The 16,705-nt window shown below is 40.1% G+C and overlaps 2 protein-coding genes across 2 annotated transcripts; one reads left to right on the top strand and one right to left on the bottom strand.

Moving 5' to 3' along the window:
• Window positions 1-251: 251 nt before the first annotated feature.
• Window positions 252-1,211, top strand: LOC117140337 (androgen-induced gene 1 protein). Its single transcript, XM_033303186.1, has one exon. It carries the CDS (start codon window positions 261-263, stop codon window positions 969-971), a length of 711 nt encoding a protein of 236 aa, XP_033159077.1. The 5' UTR covers window positions 252-260; the 3' UTR covers window positions 972-1,211.
• Window positions 1,212-9,122: 7,911 nt separating this feature from the next.
• Window positions 9,123-10,421, bottom strand: LOC117140188 (5,10-methylenetetrahydrofolate reductase). The gene is made up of 3 exons (XM_033302963.1): window positions 9,831-10,421; window positions 9,665-9,765; window positions 9,123-9,601 (listed from the first exon to the last, which is right to left on the bottom strand). The coding sequence occupies exons 1-3, from the start codon at window positions 10,336-10,338 to the stop codon at window positions 9,161-9,163; spliced, it is 1,050 nt and encodes a 349-aa protein (XP_033158854.1). The 5' UTR covers window positions 10,339-10,421; the 3' UTR covers window positions 9,123-9,160.
• Between the last annotated feature and the right edge of the window lie 6,284 nt (window positions 10,422-16,705).

The following is a 16,705-nucleotide window of genomic DNA, read 5'->3' as shown; positions in this document are numbered from 1 at the left end:
TTTATGTTTTTCTTTCAAATAGTTAAAAAAAAGATTACACAAATAGAAACATATGTTATTTATTTATTATTATTTATATAAATGAACCTTATTTAACATTTCTCACCCAACTTGTTAAAAATAAGAGCTTACTTTGCATCACTATTCTACAAAACATTTCTAGCCAATCCGTTTCGGTCATAGGCTATTTCCCTATGCCGGATCGATTTGCACCACATTAGCATAGCTCCATCGACGAATGCGTTAGTATCTATCCGGAAATGGAGCGACTTAATTTGTCGAGCAGGGCTCGCCTGTTTTTCCACCTGTCCGCCACCGTTCACCTGGGCTACGCCATCTACTTCGACCTGCGGTATGCCCAGTTGCCACAAGTGGCGGTGACCCTGCGCCTGGAGCCACCGGTTGGGGGCAAGTTTAAGTACATGACGTTTCTGTGCGGCCTGTTGCAGTTGGGTTACTATACGCTGGCGCTGACCTGTGACCTCCTCCGACTGAGATCTCTGAGGAAGCTGCGAGACTACATCTTCGCCACCCTTGCCGTACCTCTGGCCCTCACGGTGGGCCTCACCTTTTGGACACTCTTCGCCATCGATCGGGAATCGATATATCCGGTGCTGTTGGACTTGGTCTATCCCAATTGGCTGAACCACACCATGCACACCTTCGTCGTGATCTACGCCTTTGTGGAGTTGGGTATCACACGACACCAATATCCGAAACGCAGTCGAGGATTCACTGGACTGGGTGCCTTCATGGTGGGATACCTGGTGTGGATACATATCGTCTGGTTCAGGACCGGCATCTGGGTGTATCCCTTCCTGGGCGGCATCGCCTGGCAGCTGAGAGTCCTGTTCTTCGTCCTTATCATGGTCCTGGGATTCGTTTACTATCTCTTTGGCGAGCAAGTTAATAACGTCTTGTGGCATCGATCTACTGGTGCCCATAGGTGGATTGGCAATGATTCCCATTGAAGAACACATCTGGTAATTTAAGGATAGGAACATAAACAAAGTATATAGGATAATCAACTTTTCATTTGCTTCTTATTAAATTAAATATTACTACTGTGGAAGTCAAGTCAATGTAACTATTCAAATCGTACAAAGACACAGTAATAAAACTAATTCACATTTTTGTAGAAACCATAAAATTCATTTTGAAAGTAATAAAACATGTTTCCGGTAAGAAGGTCAATTGCAATATAAAAGTCAAAATCATCTAATTTTCCAACACATAACGGAACCGGAAATCGCTCTGCATACATTACTTTGGTTTTCAAATGCGTTTTTATCATCGAAAAACCAGCTGCTAAGATGCGGAATCCATATGGATTCCAACTTATTCTCATTCAACTATATGATAGTCACGTGCGGAAATTACAGCTGCCAGCTGATTCTGGAAAACCAATCCATTGTTTTACTCAATCCTTTCAGCGGGAGGTTCCGGTTTGCTTAGGACGTGTTCTCCGATTTCGAATATTTCAGGACACCACTTGTGCGCCAATATTTCGAAAGTGATCTCCGACAGCCGAAACTCAGAGAAGAATGGCACAGTTATCCATTGTTTGCTGCAAGGGCAGATGGGTAACAGCCCATTTCTGTCATTCAGTCGTTTGTGTTTTCTAAAGGCGGTCTGGTTGTAAACATTTCTATTCTTCTGGTTGTATGCCATTATTAGCAAATAACTAAATTATTGCTTTCTTACTTACTTATTGAAGTAGCGTTGCCTGAATCGTAAGAATGCATGAAATTAGATTTAAAAAAGGTTAATACAGATGTTACTACAACAATAATCAACTAGAAATACACCTTAAATATTCATGAACTTTTGATTGGAACTTTGGTTATCTCTATCCAAACGAATGAAAAGGTTATTTAGACTACGAATTTATTAAAAAGGTTATAAACCTTTATATTAACTGAGGCTGAACAGAAGCCGGATTGTGTTGACAAGCCGTTAAATTTCGATTAGCACACGCGAACAGCTGTGTTGAATTGTTTGATCAATTTTCGGGAGCAGCACGTTTGAAGATCGTTGTTGCATACTAACCAAGGTCAACGACAGCTAAAAAACCGCCGAAAATTATGGCTAAAATGGTGACTAACAGTATGTGTATATAACTAAAAAAAAGTTGAATAGCTTTCCCCAAAGCGCACTAGGAATACTGCGGCAGAAGGAGCTCCAATTGCATTGGCTGGGAACTGGCTTTAATTGCTGAGACGACGTGCCGACTCCGCTGGGCAATGGGCCGTTAAAACTAATTGGTCTGATTGATTGAGCTCCTCGTGGTGCACAGAGCAACACTGAGAGAAACAATGGTCACTAAGCAGGCTTAAATTACAGAAAAATTATCATTTTCAAAACTTTGCCGAAGGTTCGACAATTGCATTGGCATTGTTAAATACGATTTATAATAGTATTATAAGCAGTATGTAAGTACTTATATAGTTTTTCTTTCAGTGCGCACTTCTCACATCAGTCATCGCATTCGCGTGCATTGTTTGTTGCTCCTTCACAATTTAATTTAATTAATGAGCGTGTGTATCAATTGGACTGCAATTGTTTAATTACTTGTATCGTGTCTTGTTTTAGACAACGATTCTTGAGGTTTCCATCGGTTTGGTATATTCTCCTGAATCTATAATCTGGATATATTTTCAGTAAGCTATCTTTAAGATCATTTCAATATCAGGATTTGCCTAAGGTCATTTGTAAAACAATGAAGGCTTAGACTATTTTTTAAGCTTGATAAATAAACTATTAAGGATTAGTAAAATAGTCTGATTAGTTGGCTGTATCGTGTTCAAGATCGAATTTGAGTCACTTTCCAGCTACCTATTCATTCAAAAGTAGCCATACAACAATTAGAATAAAGTACAATTCCCCAAATTGGTCAATTGATCGCCACACGTAGTAGCAGACGTCACGTAGGCCATATCATATGGCAATGGGACACGTTGCTCCGATGTCGCCATTGAAAGAACCCAGGAACATTAAGAAACCGTGACGTAGAACGGAAAATCGGACGACGACACGTGCGGTTCATAGTTCGGCGGCGATGTCAAAGGAATCCCCCGCCTTATAGCGACACATGTCCGGAAGGATCGATAAAGACATCAGGCGTCACTCCCAATCACCATGACGTGGGCGCCGCTGGCACACTCATCCAAAATTGAAAATTTAAATTTAAATAAATTAATATCAAAAGCGGCATGCATTTAAAGCGTGATTGTATATAAAATGGTTTGATTTGAAATAAAATCTTTACAGAGTTTCTAAAAATATATGATATATCTGACAGATTGCTGTTCATCATCATCAACTGATCACTTATCTTTGAGCCGAAAATTTGCTGGCATTTACAATCTTTTTTGTTATTTGTTTTTTTGCTCTTTTTTTTGCCTCCAGTGATATTTGTGGCTATAGTTCGACTCTAGACTGTGGCCAGCCGATCTTCGATTCGAAATCGCTGTGGGCAATGGTGACTGTTGCCTGGTGACTGGTGAGTAACAGTACTTTCTGGCCTGGCCGGTGCTGTGGCTCAGTTAATCACCCATCCGCCCCGAACCTTCAACTCGCGTGCTGTCGCTGTTGCTGGGCGATCGGCGATCGAGAAACCGGTCGATGACTAATCATCAATCATGCGATGTTGTGAAAAGTGCCACGATCTGGCCTGCAATTGCACGGATCTCTATCTGATCGCTCTTTCGACCGATTTTTTTATGGCCTCTCACAAGCCGAAGATCAAATGCCCTATATTCGCTTTAAATGGGCTAGGCAATCGAGAGCATTGAGCTAAAAAATAAGTGTATATTTTTTCTTTATGGTAGTTTTTATAACATTAAATATAAATTTTATAAAAAATAATCGTTTGTTTGCAAAGCAGATTAATAGTTAACTTTTTATAATTTCTATAGAAAGCTATTTAAAAATACTATGTAAAAATTATATATTTATGACTGTGGAAACCATGAAAAGGGGTTTGCAGGCTTGTAATAAAGTCAGTAACTTAGCATTTAAAATTCAACATCAGTTAGTAATTCCATGTTGCCAATATTTCTCGTAGGGCATATGTTCGTTATTGACATGCTGTACAATTTTCTTTATTACAGACCGCCTTTTAATGCCAACATGGGCGTACCCCCTATAAATTGATATAAGCTTTTGCAACTTTTAAGGAAATTAAGATATATATATGTATAGCTTTAAAATCCCTGTTCATTGCCAACTTATCTTTTGCAGGCAACTTACTTTTTGAGGAGCCCCCCTTTCTACGCCCATGCATGGCAGTTCAACCGCAGCGGGTATAAAATCACACGGTGCCGTCAGTTTGTCTGGCGCGATTTTATTTTAGCGTTTGTTGCTGCCTTTTTTTTGTATTTTCTCTAGCACTTTTGCAGTTAGTTGTTGGCCGTGTAATTGCAGGCAAAAAGGCGGCACAAATGTCGTTTTATCCCCCCTCCATCCAAATGAAAACCCCCCTCTGTTGGCCCTAGTGATGTGCATGGTTTTCATTTAAAACCTATGTCAGTTTTTATAAGCTGGCTAAAAGAAAGGGTGTCCTGAAAATCCTGTAATTCCTGGAACTTCGTAACACGACATTGATTAATGTTGAATAAATTTATTTAATGTTTTGCAATTCAAAAATGTAAGATATGTATGCCACTTAAATTCTGCTATGCTCTAAATATTGTATATATAAATAGGAATTTCTTAAACTTATCTAGTTTTATTAGCTTCATATGCATTTTTAAATTCTAGTTACATCTCTAGGGTGCACCTTTTAATATTGCTTTGTTGTTAGGGGAATATTATGGGCCTTACGTAAGCGCGCAAGGCGGCAAAATGAAATGAAATTACAATTTTATAATGGGCGATTCCCATCGCGATATTGAGCAGCAAGCTTTTTTTTCCGACTTGCAGTTTCCGCTTGAAATGGAAAAAAAATGTTAGCAATTTTTCAGAATTCAAGCGGCTTATTAAAACGAGCATCAAGGACATGACCATATAAACCCGGTACAATCCAATGAAACTAAATATAATTAAAAGTTTCTAGACTTAAAATACAATACTATGAACACGCTTTGTAAATCCAGAATATCCAAACTTTCTAAAATCGCTACCTTTGTTGTATGCACATATTGAAACTAATTATTTTGGCAAAAGCAGCTGTTTCGCTGCACGGCCATCTCGAGATTTAAACCAAAACGAAAGCTATATGGCCAATCAGTGGTGGCAAGGGGTGCGAATTGCGTCAGTGGCTGTGTGAAAAGCTAATGGACGCTCCGAATGCCAAATTCAATTTACGATTCGCAAGTTGGGTCGAGATTTCCTCTTCACTCATTTCGATTTCGGTGCAGCTTCCGATTTGGCCTGCCGCCTGCGGTTTATGTTTGCCAATTCTGCGGACGTCTTTCACTTGCCGCATATCTCTTACCAATTCCACCGCTGACAGGCCACACACAAGTCTGCCCCCTTTCATATCATATATGTATGTACATGTACGTATATGTAGAAGCAAGTATCTGGGCATCCGACTATCTGACTATCCGTGAAATGCAGCAGAGAAAAAAGATCAAAAGGCGCACTGCAATCGTGTTCTGCTTGCCTTCAAGACTATGTAAATGGGGCATATTGGGCTGTATGAAATGCTAATTCATTTGAATGTTGCCATGTGTTAAGCTTGTCATTAACTTTTGAAATTCATTTGGATTTGGGTGAGTTCTTAGTGTTGTGTAGGCAAAACCAAATGTTTATAGATTGGCAGCTAATTAAGATATTCTTTAGAAATGTGAAAGCAACGGCCTTCACCTTGCGATTCCACGGTATATCCTAATTGATATTATAGGATCGCAATGGGGCTGCTTACGTAGCTTGTTGATGTTTTCGTAGCTGACTCTTCGTTGACGTTTGTTTATAATTTGCGTAGCGCTTCGATTTTATTATTTCTGTTGCTTCCTTCTGAAAATAATCATTTTATTTTTGATCGCTCTTGAGTCTGGCCATAAATTATACCGCCAAACGGAACATGTGTGCGTGTCTCGTTCCACAGAAGGTAAATATTGCCACCAGCATCTACACACTTTTATGCCGGACAAGTGCCGGTACATACATATGGTATGTACATACATACATAAATATGAATACTGGTGTATCTATCTTACAATTTTTTTTAAATTATATTAATTTTAAAATCAAATAAATATGAGTAGGTGAATTTTTCATAGGCACAGATATTTTCAAAATTTTTATTACAGCATGACTAAATTATGCAGTTAATAAACCACTAAATTAAGCTAACTTAAATTTTCCGCATGGCAACTGACGTTGAGTCCGCAGATAAACCCGATTTTCCAGAGGCTCATTACTCGCCGTTCGTGTGTGTGTGTGTGGCACTTTCCTTATGTTGGACTTGCTGCAATTTAATTAAAAATTGTTACAATTCGCCATAAATTTTGCCTGAGCTTTTCGCCTCTGCATGCGTTCAGTTCGTGTATCTGCAAATGTATCTGTATCTACGAATGGCGAATTTAGTGCGCACACGAACACGCACACGGAGTATGCAAATTGCGGTGGGGCAGGTCGCAAATTAGCAATGTTGCCGGTGCAGCAAGATATCGCTTCTAGTGCAAAACAAGCACAATGTTCAAGACAATGACTGCTGCACACTAAAACATAAATAACATAAATATTTAACAGTGATTAATGGTCAAAGGTCATGTAACAAAACTTCTGTAGTCTAGCAATTAATACTGTTTGATTTTGTAAATTATTTGAAATAAGGAAATATGTTTATTATATACATTGTATCTTTTTATATATTTTAATTAAATGTTAAAACAGTTTTTTAATTGGTGAACATATGTTTTAATATCAAGCCATATGCTCTTCAGAATTGTAGAATGGTACATATATGTACTTTTTGTTTTATTCGACTCTACTCTCTTTACTTCGCTCTTGAGGGATCTTCACGCTAATTTAAGAGCAATTGAGTGGAAATTGTTGCTCTCTTTTTTGAAATTTTTTGACTCTCTTGAGTTTGTTGCGATCACTCAAGAGAAAGCCGATCTCTTAGTTCTCAGCGCTCAAGAACTATGTCTATGTGGTTGTGATTAAATTTGTCATTATATATAAAAAAATTTAACTCAGTTCGTCCAGCTGATCGCTGCTTCTTCCTCTGCCGCTAGCTCTGGCCGCTGCGACTGCGGCAGAGAAACGTGACCGTCCGGTTTTTATTTATTTTTTATTTATTGCTATTTCTTCTCTAATCTGTATTAAAGTATAATAAACTACAGTTAAGCAATTTAAATTTTAAAATAGACTAGATCCGACTGATTAGAAAATTGTATTATATTTATTTAAATCTAAAATATAGATTGTAGTGTAGCATGCAAAAATATAGGATATCTCATAGTCGAAGCACATTTCATCCAATTTCCATCGCTGGCAATCTTTTTCGCTGCCTCTTTTTGCTGATCTTTTGCTTTTCTTCGGCTGCGGAGCACACACCGATTTATAGGCTCGCTGTTTGGTTTCATTTATCGTAGATTTCCCCATTTTACGCTTATTTGTTTTCAAATAAAATTAAACGACGCATGGCAAATGAAGAAACGGCCAAACAAAAGGGGGCCAAGAAAAGGCAAACAAATGAGCCGCACAAATTGCATTTCACCGATCGATCCGAGCGTATTCCCCAGATACAATTTTGCTTGCCGCAAACCGTGGGGCAGTTGCAAGCAAAATGACCGGCACTTGTTGTCTATAAAAAGTATTAAAAAAGAAAAGAAAAATATATATTTATACTATAAAGTGATCAAAAATTTAAAAAATATATATGCATTCAAACAAGTAACAATAAATATGTACTATTATATATATTATTTTATTTATTTCATATACTTTATGTATTACAAACCACCTTACAGTGTATGTACACAATCGTAAGACTTTCTTTAAAGCACTCGCCAAATTTAAAGTTCAAATCGCACAGAAAGCCGGCAAAACGAACCGAAAATCCCAAGAGTTATGTTGACTGACAGACATGGCGTATGCGCAATGTGCGCATTGTCCATTCTAACGGCGTCATTTGTTTGGCTTAATTGCCGATAAATAATTGCAAAGCGGAGTTACAGCCCCCCCACAACCCCCCGGGCATCGAGAAACTCAATTCAAAAGCCGGAAGAAAAGGAAGGAAATTCGCATTCGCAATTCATTTTTCAGGCCCAGTCGACAGCTGCGAAAATAAGAAGCAGACGTCTGATTTGAAGCGGTGGCAGCACAACCTTTTAGCCCCGATTCCATCTGAGTGTCATCTGGGGGCCACCCGGTGAAAGTCAACCCCTTGGAAGTGCACTGAAAGAAAGATCAGGTAATTCGAAGTGGAAATTCCTATACAAATAGTGTACTCATTTCGAAAAACATTTGGTTTCGCGACTTTGATTGTTTTTCAAATTCTTAAGATGTTGTTTCCGTAATTCTAATAAAATTGGAAACTTATTATTATTATTTAGTCTGATTTTACATTATCACTACACTTATTTTTCTACGTGTACCCTCTAGCACTTATCCCTTCTCCATGGCCGATCAACCGCAAGTTACAAATGTCAAATGCTGCTTTTGTCAAAAAAAGACCTTTCAGTGCGTCTTTGTGCGGGGGGAGGAGGGGCGTCAACCCCCTGATTCCAAATGGCAAGTCCCGTTGGAAGGTGCGATGACGCAACAGTTCTATTATTCCGGATGAGAACCATCAAGAAATATCTACGCATTTCTTGGTCTGCGATTTGAAGCGCCTGTCACATTGACTGACGTTGATGACGCACCGGAGCTGCAAAATTTCGCATATGAAAGATGAAAGGAAGGGAGGCGGTAAAGGGTTTCCCAATCCATTCATCACACTCCGTTTTTGGCCAGCTGCAGACCTCGAACACTGGTCATTAGGTATGTCAGTCGCATCATTGGCTATTGTTCCACTGCAGCTTGTAAATGGTCAAGCCAAAGGGGTGGCACGCACTTTTTGGAGCTGGAAGCTGCGCAGATCCTGGCAAATGGCTCACCAAGTCACCCTCTGCTGATTTTTATTTAAAAACAAAGAACTATATAGAACACATATACAGATTCAAGAATATTTTGCAAATTAATTTTATTAGCTTCTGACAAATTATCACTTTTCGTAGCCTTTCGTATCCTTTTCAGCATCCTTTAACAAATCCAGATCTCGAAGTTCTTGCAGCACAGCCTGGACGGACTTAAAGCGGTTGAGTGTGAAGAAGTGGAAGCCCCAAATCCCCACATCGGCATCCAAAACATGACGAACCGTTCGGACTGTGAGGCTAACAAAGAACCTTCTTATCAGATCCTGGTCAGACTTCATATCCATCATATGGGCACTATGCAGATGATCGAGTTGCTCTCGCAAATCATCTGGCAGATGGACGCCGGCTATTTGCTCGATCATTGAGTAGGAGCGAAAGGATTCATGCGACATCAGTCCCACAACAATGGGCACCGCGATTCCAGCTGCTCGACAGTCCTTCACAAATTGCACTATGACCTCGGGACGGTAGCATATTTGCGTGATAATGCAATCTGCTCCTGCATCAATCTATTGAAATACATATATAATATAATATATATAATATATATATCAGCACAAGCAAAAACGCACCTTTGCTTTTAGAAACTCCATGTTCTTAGCTGAATTTTGTGGTATGTCGCCTAAACTAGTGTATCCCTCTGGATATCCACCCACACAGACTGATATAGTTTCTGTTTCGAGTATATTCAGTGATTATTTTGTACTAAAGATAACAGATAGATAGTAATTTACGTACCACCTCTCTGCCGTCTGGAGTGCTCCACCATGGGGTAGCTAATCGAGAAATCCTGATCCTCGTGAACTTGATCTCCTCGAACGGCCAAAAGACTGCTAAAGTTGAGGGCCAAAATCTGATCCAGTCGCTGCCGACTCATTCGATAGGCGGACACATGGGGCAGCACAGGAATGCGGGTGGCTAGGTGGTGGGCCAGATGAAGGCTCTCCACCTGACCCACTGGCTGCACGTCCCAGTACCGCTGACTCAGCCAGACGACGCTCACGAAGGTGGGCAGGAGCGGCAGGAAGTGATTGAAGTCCAGGCAGGTTGGCCGGCCACTCGGATCGCTGGCCATCACCTCGATGCCGTAGAAGAGGCGTCGCTGGGCTGTCCGCTCGGCCACGAGCGTTCCTATCCGCTGCTCCGTCACTGAGGTTTCATTTTGATCGGGGGCAAAGGTCACGCAGGGAATGTAGGAGGCAGCAGCAGGCGACGAACCTCCGGCGGGCACTTGAATCGCATGCATCGATTTGGAACCTCGCTCGCTCAACGGCAGATCAACTAAAACTGCCGGCTGTTGTCATTTGCCAGGCGGGTTATCAACGATAAGCAATCTATCTCAATCTCAATACAAGCAAGGTTTCTAACAGATACGAAACTACTGGATTCGTTGAGCGAATCTGGGAATACCCTTTTCTTCAGTTCATTATTGATTTGACAAAGGTTAATTCGCAATATGGCAATGAATCACTTAATATGGCATGCTAATACTTACAAATTTATTATGTTTACTTACGTATATCAAGTTAGTACTATAAAGTACTTTATTATTGTATATTACATAGATAAAGCCAAATAAAATAAATAATAATATACTATTGGATTGTGTTTAAAGGAAATACACTAATTTTTTTAAATTGAAAAAGTGGTAGTAAGTTTGATATATTCCACATAATTTTCTTTAGCAACAAATGCTAATCCTCCATTTGGAAATGTTAATAAAAGAGTTTAACAAAAGATAGTTGTTAACAATTGATTGCCAAACCAATTCAATAAAATCTTATTTTCCTCATACACCGACTGTGGACTTTTGGATGCGTGGGAATCGGGACTGGATCGCATCCACAATCCAACCCTTTTCAACTTCCCCTGTGAGAAGGGGCTCTAATTCGGGGCAATCGGTCCCAACGCCATCCAATTAAAGATTTCATGCAGCTGCACTGGATGAAGGATGGAGACCTTCAAATGTTTCCGTCGTTCTGGATGGAACCTAAAATTAGTTTGGCTCGTAAACATGTGTGCGGGGCAGCACGGAACCTGTTCTTAGTTTTGCTGGAAGGCCGTTCTATATTTAAATCGGAAAAGTGAAATCGTTTTAGGGGAACATCGTTCCGTTTTGGTTCATAATACTAAGAGGAAACACATAAATGTGACAGAGAAAATATGCTGGAAATAATTTTATATCGGGAGTAAAACATAAGCATATCTTAAATTTACCAAGCGCAACGACAAGTATTTTTGGTAACAGATGGATGATATATCGACAGAAGATAGAAAATAATAAAATACAAATGGGGATGGCTTGGGGAATATCTTTAAGTTCGTCAGGACTGTGCAATAAAAGATATAATAATTTGTATAATATTCTTTCTCACATAGTAAGCGATTTTAAAACAAAGTCATTAAGTTGAACCATTCATTTATAAGGCTTTTCCTTTTTCTTTTCGTAAATCTAAAAGAAAACTGGGTAATATGCGTTCTCAATCAAAGTTCTCACTGCGGCTCATTGAGAGCCGAATGAGCCGAAACCGAGAGGGCTTAGATCCTTTGTAGGTACATAGGTCTTTGAGTAAAGACTTCAATCAAGGCGTACCCCCAGTGGATTACACAGGACTTGATTTGTTGCCTCGGAAGGATTAGGGGATATTACATTGTGCCGCCCCGTGCACTGATATTCATCCTTACGCCCGATTGAGAGTCCTTCTGGAAATTAGCTAAGCTGCCCTTTCAACGTCGATGGTTGATGGGTCACCTGCTGGGAGGTTCTTGCTTTATTCCAGTCATATTTTTCACGAAAAGCACTGAGGGGTTAAATTACTACGTGGCGCGAAGACGCGAGATGGAAAATATTTGATAAAATGCGTCTACTTAGGGAATGAAAACGCGTCGCGGGGCACACGCATGAAGATACAATTTCTCTTTCCCCTTTCGGTTATGTTTTTTTTTGTTGGGTTTTTGGTGCCTCTGGAGCCTCTGGTTCCTCGTCATAAGATACTTTGCTGTGTTGAAATTAAAAAATTCTTCTGAGAGCTGGGAAATTATATTGCGGTGGCGGTGCCGGAAGATGGGTGGAAATGTAATAAAGACATGAGTTGTGAAATTATTAAGATGATTATGGTAACAGAAAGTACTCGAGTGGAGGAGGTGCCTCCGTCTTGGTTTCGTAATCAGTCTGAAACGCGAAGGACACTCCCCAGGTGAATCCTTGTCTCAATGCGACCACCACAAAGAATTTCAAATATTTCTTTCGTTGGTATAATCTCCTTAGCTTTGGCTTAAATAAGTAAAGTATTAATGATTAAATTTAAATAATAGCAAGAAAGTGCATTCAATGAAAACGAAATCGACAAATTCTGGATAAATAAACTGAATATTTAATTTAAAAAATGACCAGAACTTCAAAAACTTAATTTAATCAAAATGCTTAGTAGATTTGTAGCTACTTCCGCATTTGAAGGTTGCGTATTACATAGATGCGTATTTATTTAAGGACGCTTGGAATTTTCCACGGCATTTGCAACCGCTGTGAATCATCAAATCGGGGGTTGAAACACTGACGATTTTGGGGGATGCATCTCGGGATCAGAGCATCGGACGCACCACCAATTTGATTTCAGTTCACTCCACTACGTTTTACCTATGGCACGAAGTGGAATTTTTCGCTTGTTGCTAGGCCAGGACGAAACGACGCAGGACACTCATAACTGGGTGAGTGGGCTGGCCGGGTTCCCACTGACTCACTGACTGAATGCCACAATGAATGAATGAATGAGTGAAGGTCCTGCTCATACGGGGGTTGTTCGCCCACCGACGCCCGCTTGGAACGCATCATTATAATAGGTGCACGCGGAGAAATCGGGAATTTTTTCACATCAAATTTTATTCACTATACTGTACCACAGAAATTCAAACTCAAAATCATTTTAATCAAATGAGTGTATTTAATAATCTCTTGGAAAAAGCCTTACCTAAGAATGACATATAGAAATGGAAATTGCACTTTAGAAAGTTTTTTCCAGTGTAAAATCTGTTTTGGGCATCGAGTGAGTGACGAGAGCCGGCTGCCGCAGTTGTTTTCAGATACTTTCAAATGGCTTCCAATGGGTGGCGCATCAACCCCTGATGGCATACGGCATATAGCATATAGCGCACATAGAGCGTATAGCACACACGAGTATAGCGTATCCTGCAACGAAGGACATCGGGCCACCTTTGTGTATTACGGTTGCAAATCTTTTGGAAATTGCGTCACCGCCGTGCGGCGAACGTGTCAGGCACGCAGCCGTGCCCCTTCCCACCACTTCGTCCTCCCAGAAATCCTTTGCAATCTCGTATGAGTTACTGACATAATTAGGACTTAACTGGAAGTCACGCGCAGCGCATTCGTAATCCGAGTCCTGCCGCTCCTGCCCATGTGCTTGTGCCGCATATTCAAGGTCACAATTCCACATCCAATTCCGATTCCAGCTGCGGTCGAGTGAGTCGTCAGCGATTCGATTTCATCTCATTTCGCAGCCCGCAGCTGTTCCTAACCCATTGGATCGATCATTTGGAGAGATTACTGCAGGACCACTTGAGAATGTCCGAATGCGAGAAATGGCATTCATTAGGTAGTCGATAAATAAATAATGAGTATAGCCCATAAGCTATGTTTATAAAACAGTATGTTTATTGTTTCAAAATCAATTCAAATAACGCTCACAAAGAAGTCATGAAAAATAACCAGAAATCTTTTAAATTATTACATCTTTTAAAATGAACAACTTCGCTATTCAAATTTGGTTTATGTGCTGGCGGATGTGAGGCGAAATGAATAAAGTTTCAATTTCTGCATAAATTCCAATCTGCCAACATCTTTTTCAACTTTGAATCGTTTTTTTTTTTAAGTTCTGGGAATTTGAATTCCAGTGGTCGGCGCGGAAGGTGGCAATGCTAAAAAATTTTTGTAAAAAGCAAAGCCTAGATCTGTTAGAATTATAAGTTATAGAATTCTTTTTAACAAAAAGTGGCAATTACATAAATAACTTAGGCCACATTTCGGTGATTACACACTTTTCTGTGCGCAAACATTGCGCAGGAAAATATTTAATTTCACACTCAGGGCCAACTTTTCGGTTTCTCCGGATGTCTAAGTCATGCCCAAATGATCCTGAGTTGGGTGAGGGGAGGGAAGCGGTGGCGGGCGGACCTGAACGGCAAACAGGACGCACAATGGAAAGGAAAAGCAAGTCAGCAGGCCTGCACACATGCACACACGCACCAAACTAAAATATGTGTAATTTAATTATGGGCCTGCCAACGACTCAGTCAACGGCGATGGCGACGCGTGCGGCGGGTGGCAAATTGCCAAAAAAAACGTATACAAAAAATTGGGAAAATAACCGAAAAAACTATAAAGTACTGGGATCAGACCATAAGATACCATGTAATCACAATATGATTAAAGCATGTCAAACTTTAAAGCTGTTAAGATATACTCTATACTATCAAAGGTTGATATTCTATTGCCTAAGAAAAATTATCTTTAAGAATAATTTCAGAAGTATATATATAAGAACTAGTTTTTTTAAATCAATGCTTTCCACCATTACTTAAACTTATATCGGCATATATTAAGTTGACCGAAAACACCATATACCCTTGCACTTTTTAAGTACTGGTCATTAAATCGGTTGTGTAAGAAAAGGGGGAAGTCGCATGTACGCATATCCTGCTGCTCAAAAGTCCTGCCCCTCGTCGATTTTTCCTACGCTTTCTGCGCCTTTTGTTGTCCTGTTATTTTTTCCGCTCCTTTCGATCCTATTCCCTTTCCCCCTTTCGTTATTTTGACTCAAGCTGTGCACATTTTCGGTTTGATTATCGAACACAATATTTTTTCCGCTTTCCTTGTTGGCCATAATTGACGATTGCGCCATGAGTCGCCACAATTTCCCAACCGCCTGACCCCCGACCCGTTCCGCCCCCCGTCCCATCAAGGCCCGCCACGCCCACTCCCACATCCTATTTCGCATCCTTCGGCCGGAGCTTTCCCTTTTAATGAAATTTTCCCCTGCGCTGGTCGAGTAAACACATTAAACAGATTTCAATTTTTTAATATTCCAGCGTTTATTGGGCGGCATTTTTTTGGGGTATGTGGGCGGAAGAGGGGCGTGGCGGGTCGGAGGGTCGTAGAAATTAATTTGTAATGCGGAAATTGTAAAAGGCAAAAAGATCTGAAAATTATGTTGTAATTTGGAGCGGCGACGCGAATTTGATTGAAATATTACTTGAAATGGCATGAAGCTCGTTAAGAGCAAGTGTTGGTGTGCTTTCAAAAATTTGAAAATTTAAATATATATCGTATTATAAATTTGTATACTAGATAAATAAAGTAGGTATACATATGTATCATTGGTGTTTCTTAGCATTAAAATATCATTTTCCTGAGGTTGTTTAACGACCCAACCTTCAGATTCCCACTTCTGCGGCAAACTGGTTTCGATTCTGAAGATTTTTCTTTCTCCCAATCGAATAAAGTTGAATGTGTAAAAAAAGCGATTAGAAATCTGTATCCAAGGGATGTTCGCCACTTGAAGATACAAACCGAATGATACCATTCAGCTTGCTGTCGATTATTATTACTTCACATTCAAGTCGAGTTGAAGGTAACACCCGAGCCCGGACAAACACAAAAGATCGCACCGCCCAAAAATGGAAGATTCGGGCATTAATAATAGCAATAAAAAGTGTCGTAAAAGAGCGGCCGTAACCGTTAAAGCCAGAGAAACCCGTTAAGAGCACGAGCAGCGCCAACACCCACACGCCCCGAATATGTAAAACGGTGGTAATGCCATGCACAAAGCCAAAAATAATAAACCGAAGAGGAGCCGGAGCCACAAATATTGATAGTACAATGGGGCAGACCCCATAAATGGTGTCCAACACACAAACCGCACAATCTCACAACGGCTAGGCGCTTTTATGGCCATTTGCGTTTGTGTTTGTGTTTTTTCGGCTCGCACGGTTCATTTGGCCCGTGAGTTTCTTCGGAGCCATTGATTTGCGATGCCTGCTGGTGAGGTGTGCCGAATTATAAGGAAGCCAGCCAGCCGCTGGAAATGCGATTATTGTCACGGTCATGTTTTCACCAAAGACCAAACGTCATTATTCACCGGATTGTCTTTGATACTCATCTAGCTTCAAACACTTTCAATTCGATGTAAGGTGTTGGTAGAATATCTGAAAGGACTTTGTTTAATCACATCAGTAATCAAGGATATAGAATAAGAATCTATACAAGACCATTTTCAATAGTAAGGCTCTGGTTCTGTATATTTTTAGTATATGTATGAAGATTAATCAACACTAAAAACTCGAATAAATTATGAATAAACACTGGAACCGTAAATATACCGTTTAAACACATAATTTTCCGAACCTAAGTAACGTGAAATAGTGTCCCCAGTGTGCCTTTGTTTATGAGTCGTAAAACCCAATTAGGATACGATAGTTTGCGCCTTTGTGTCCTTGTGAGCCCGGTTGGTTCCCTAACTCGACTATGAATAGTTCGAATGTGTTTGTTTATCCAGCCGTTTAATGGCAAACACCTTGCACCACAGAGACGCGTCAACTTG

The sequence above is a fragment of the Drosophila mauritiana genome, chromosome 3L, assembly GCF_004382145.1.
Source record: "Drosophila mauritiana strain mau12 chromosome 3L, ASM438214v1, whole genome shotgun sequence".
Taxonomy (NCBI): Eukaryota; Metazoa; Arthropoda; class Insecta; order Diptera; family Drosophilidae; genus Drosophila; species Drosophila mauritiana.
This window is presented reverse-complemented; position numbering and strand designations above follow the sequence as displayed.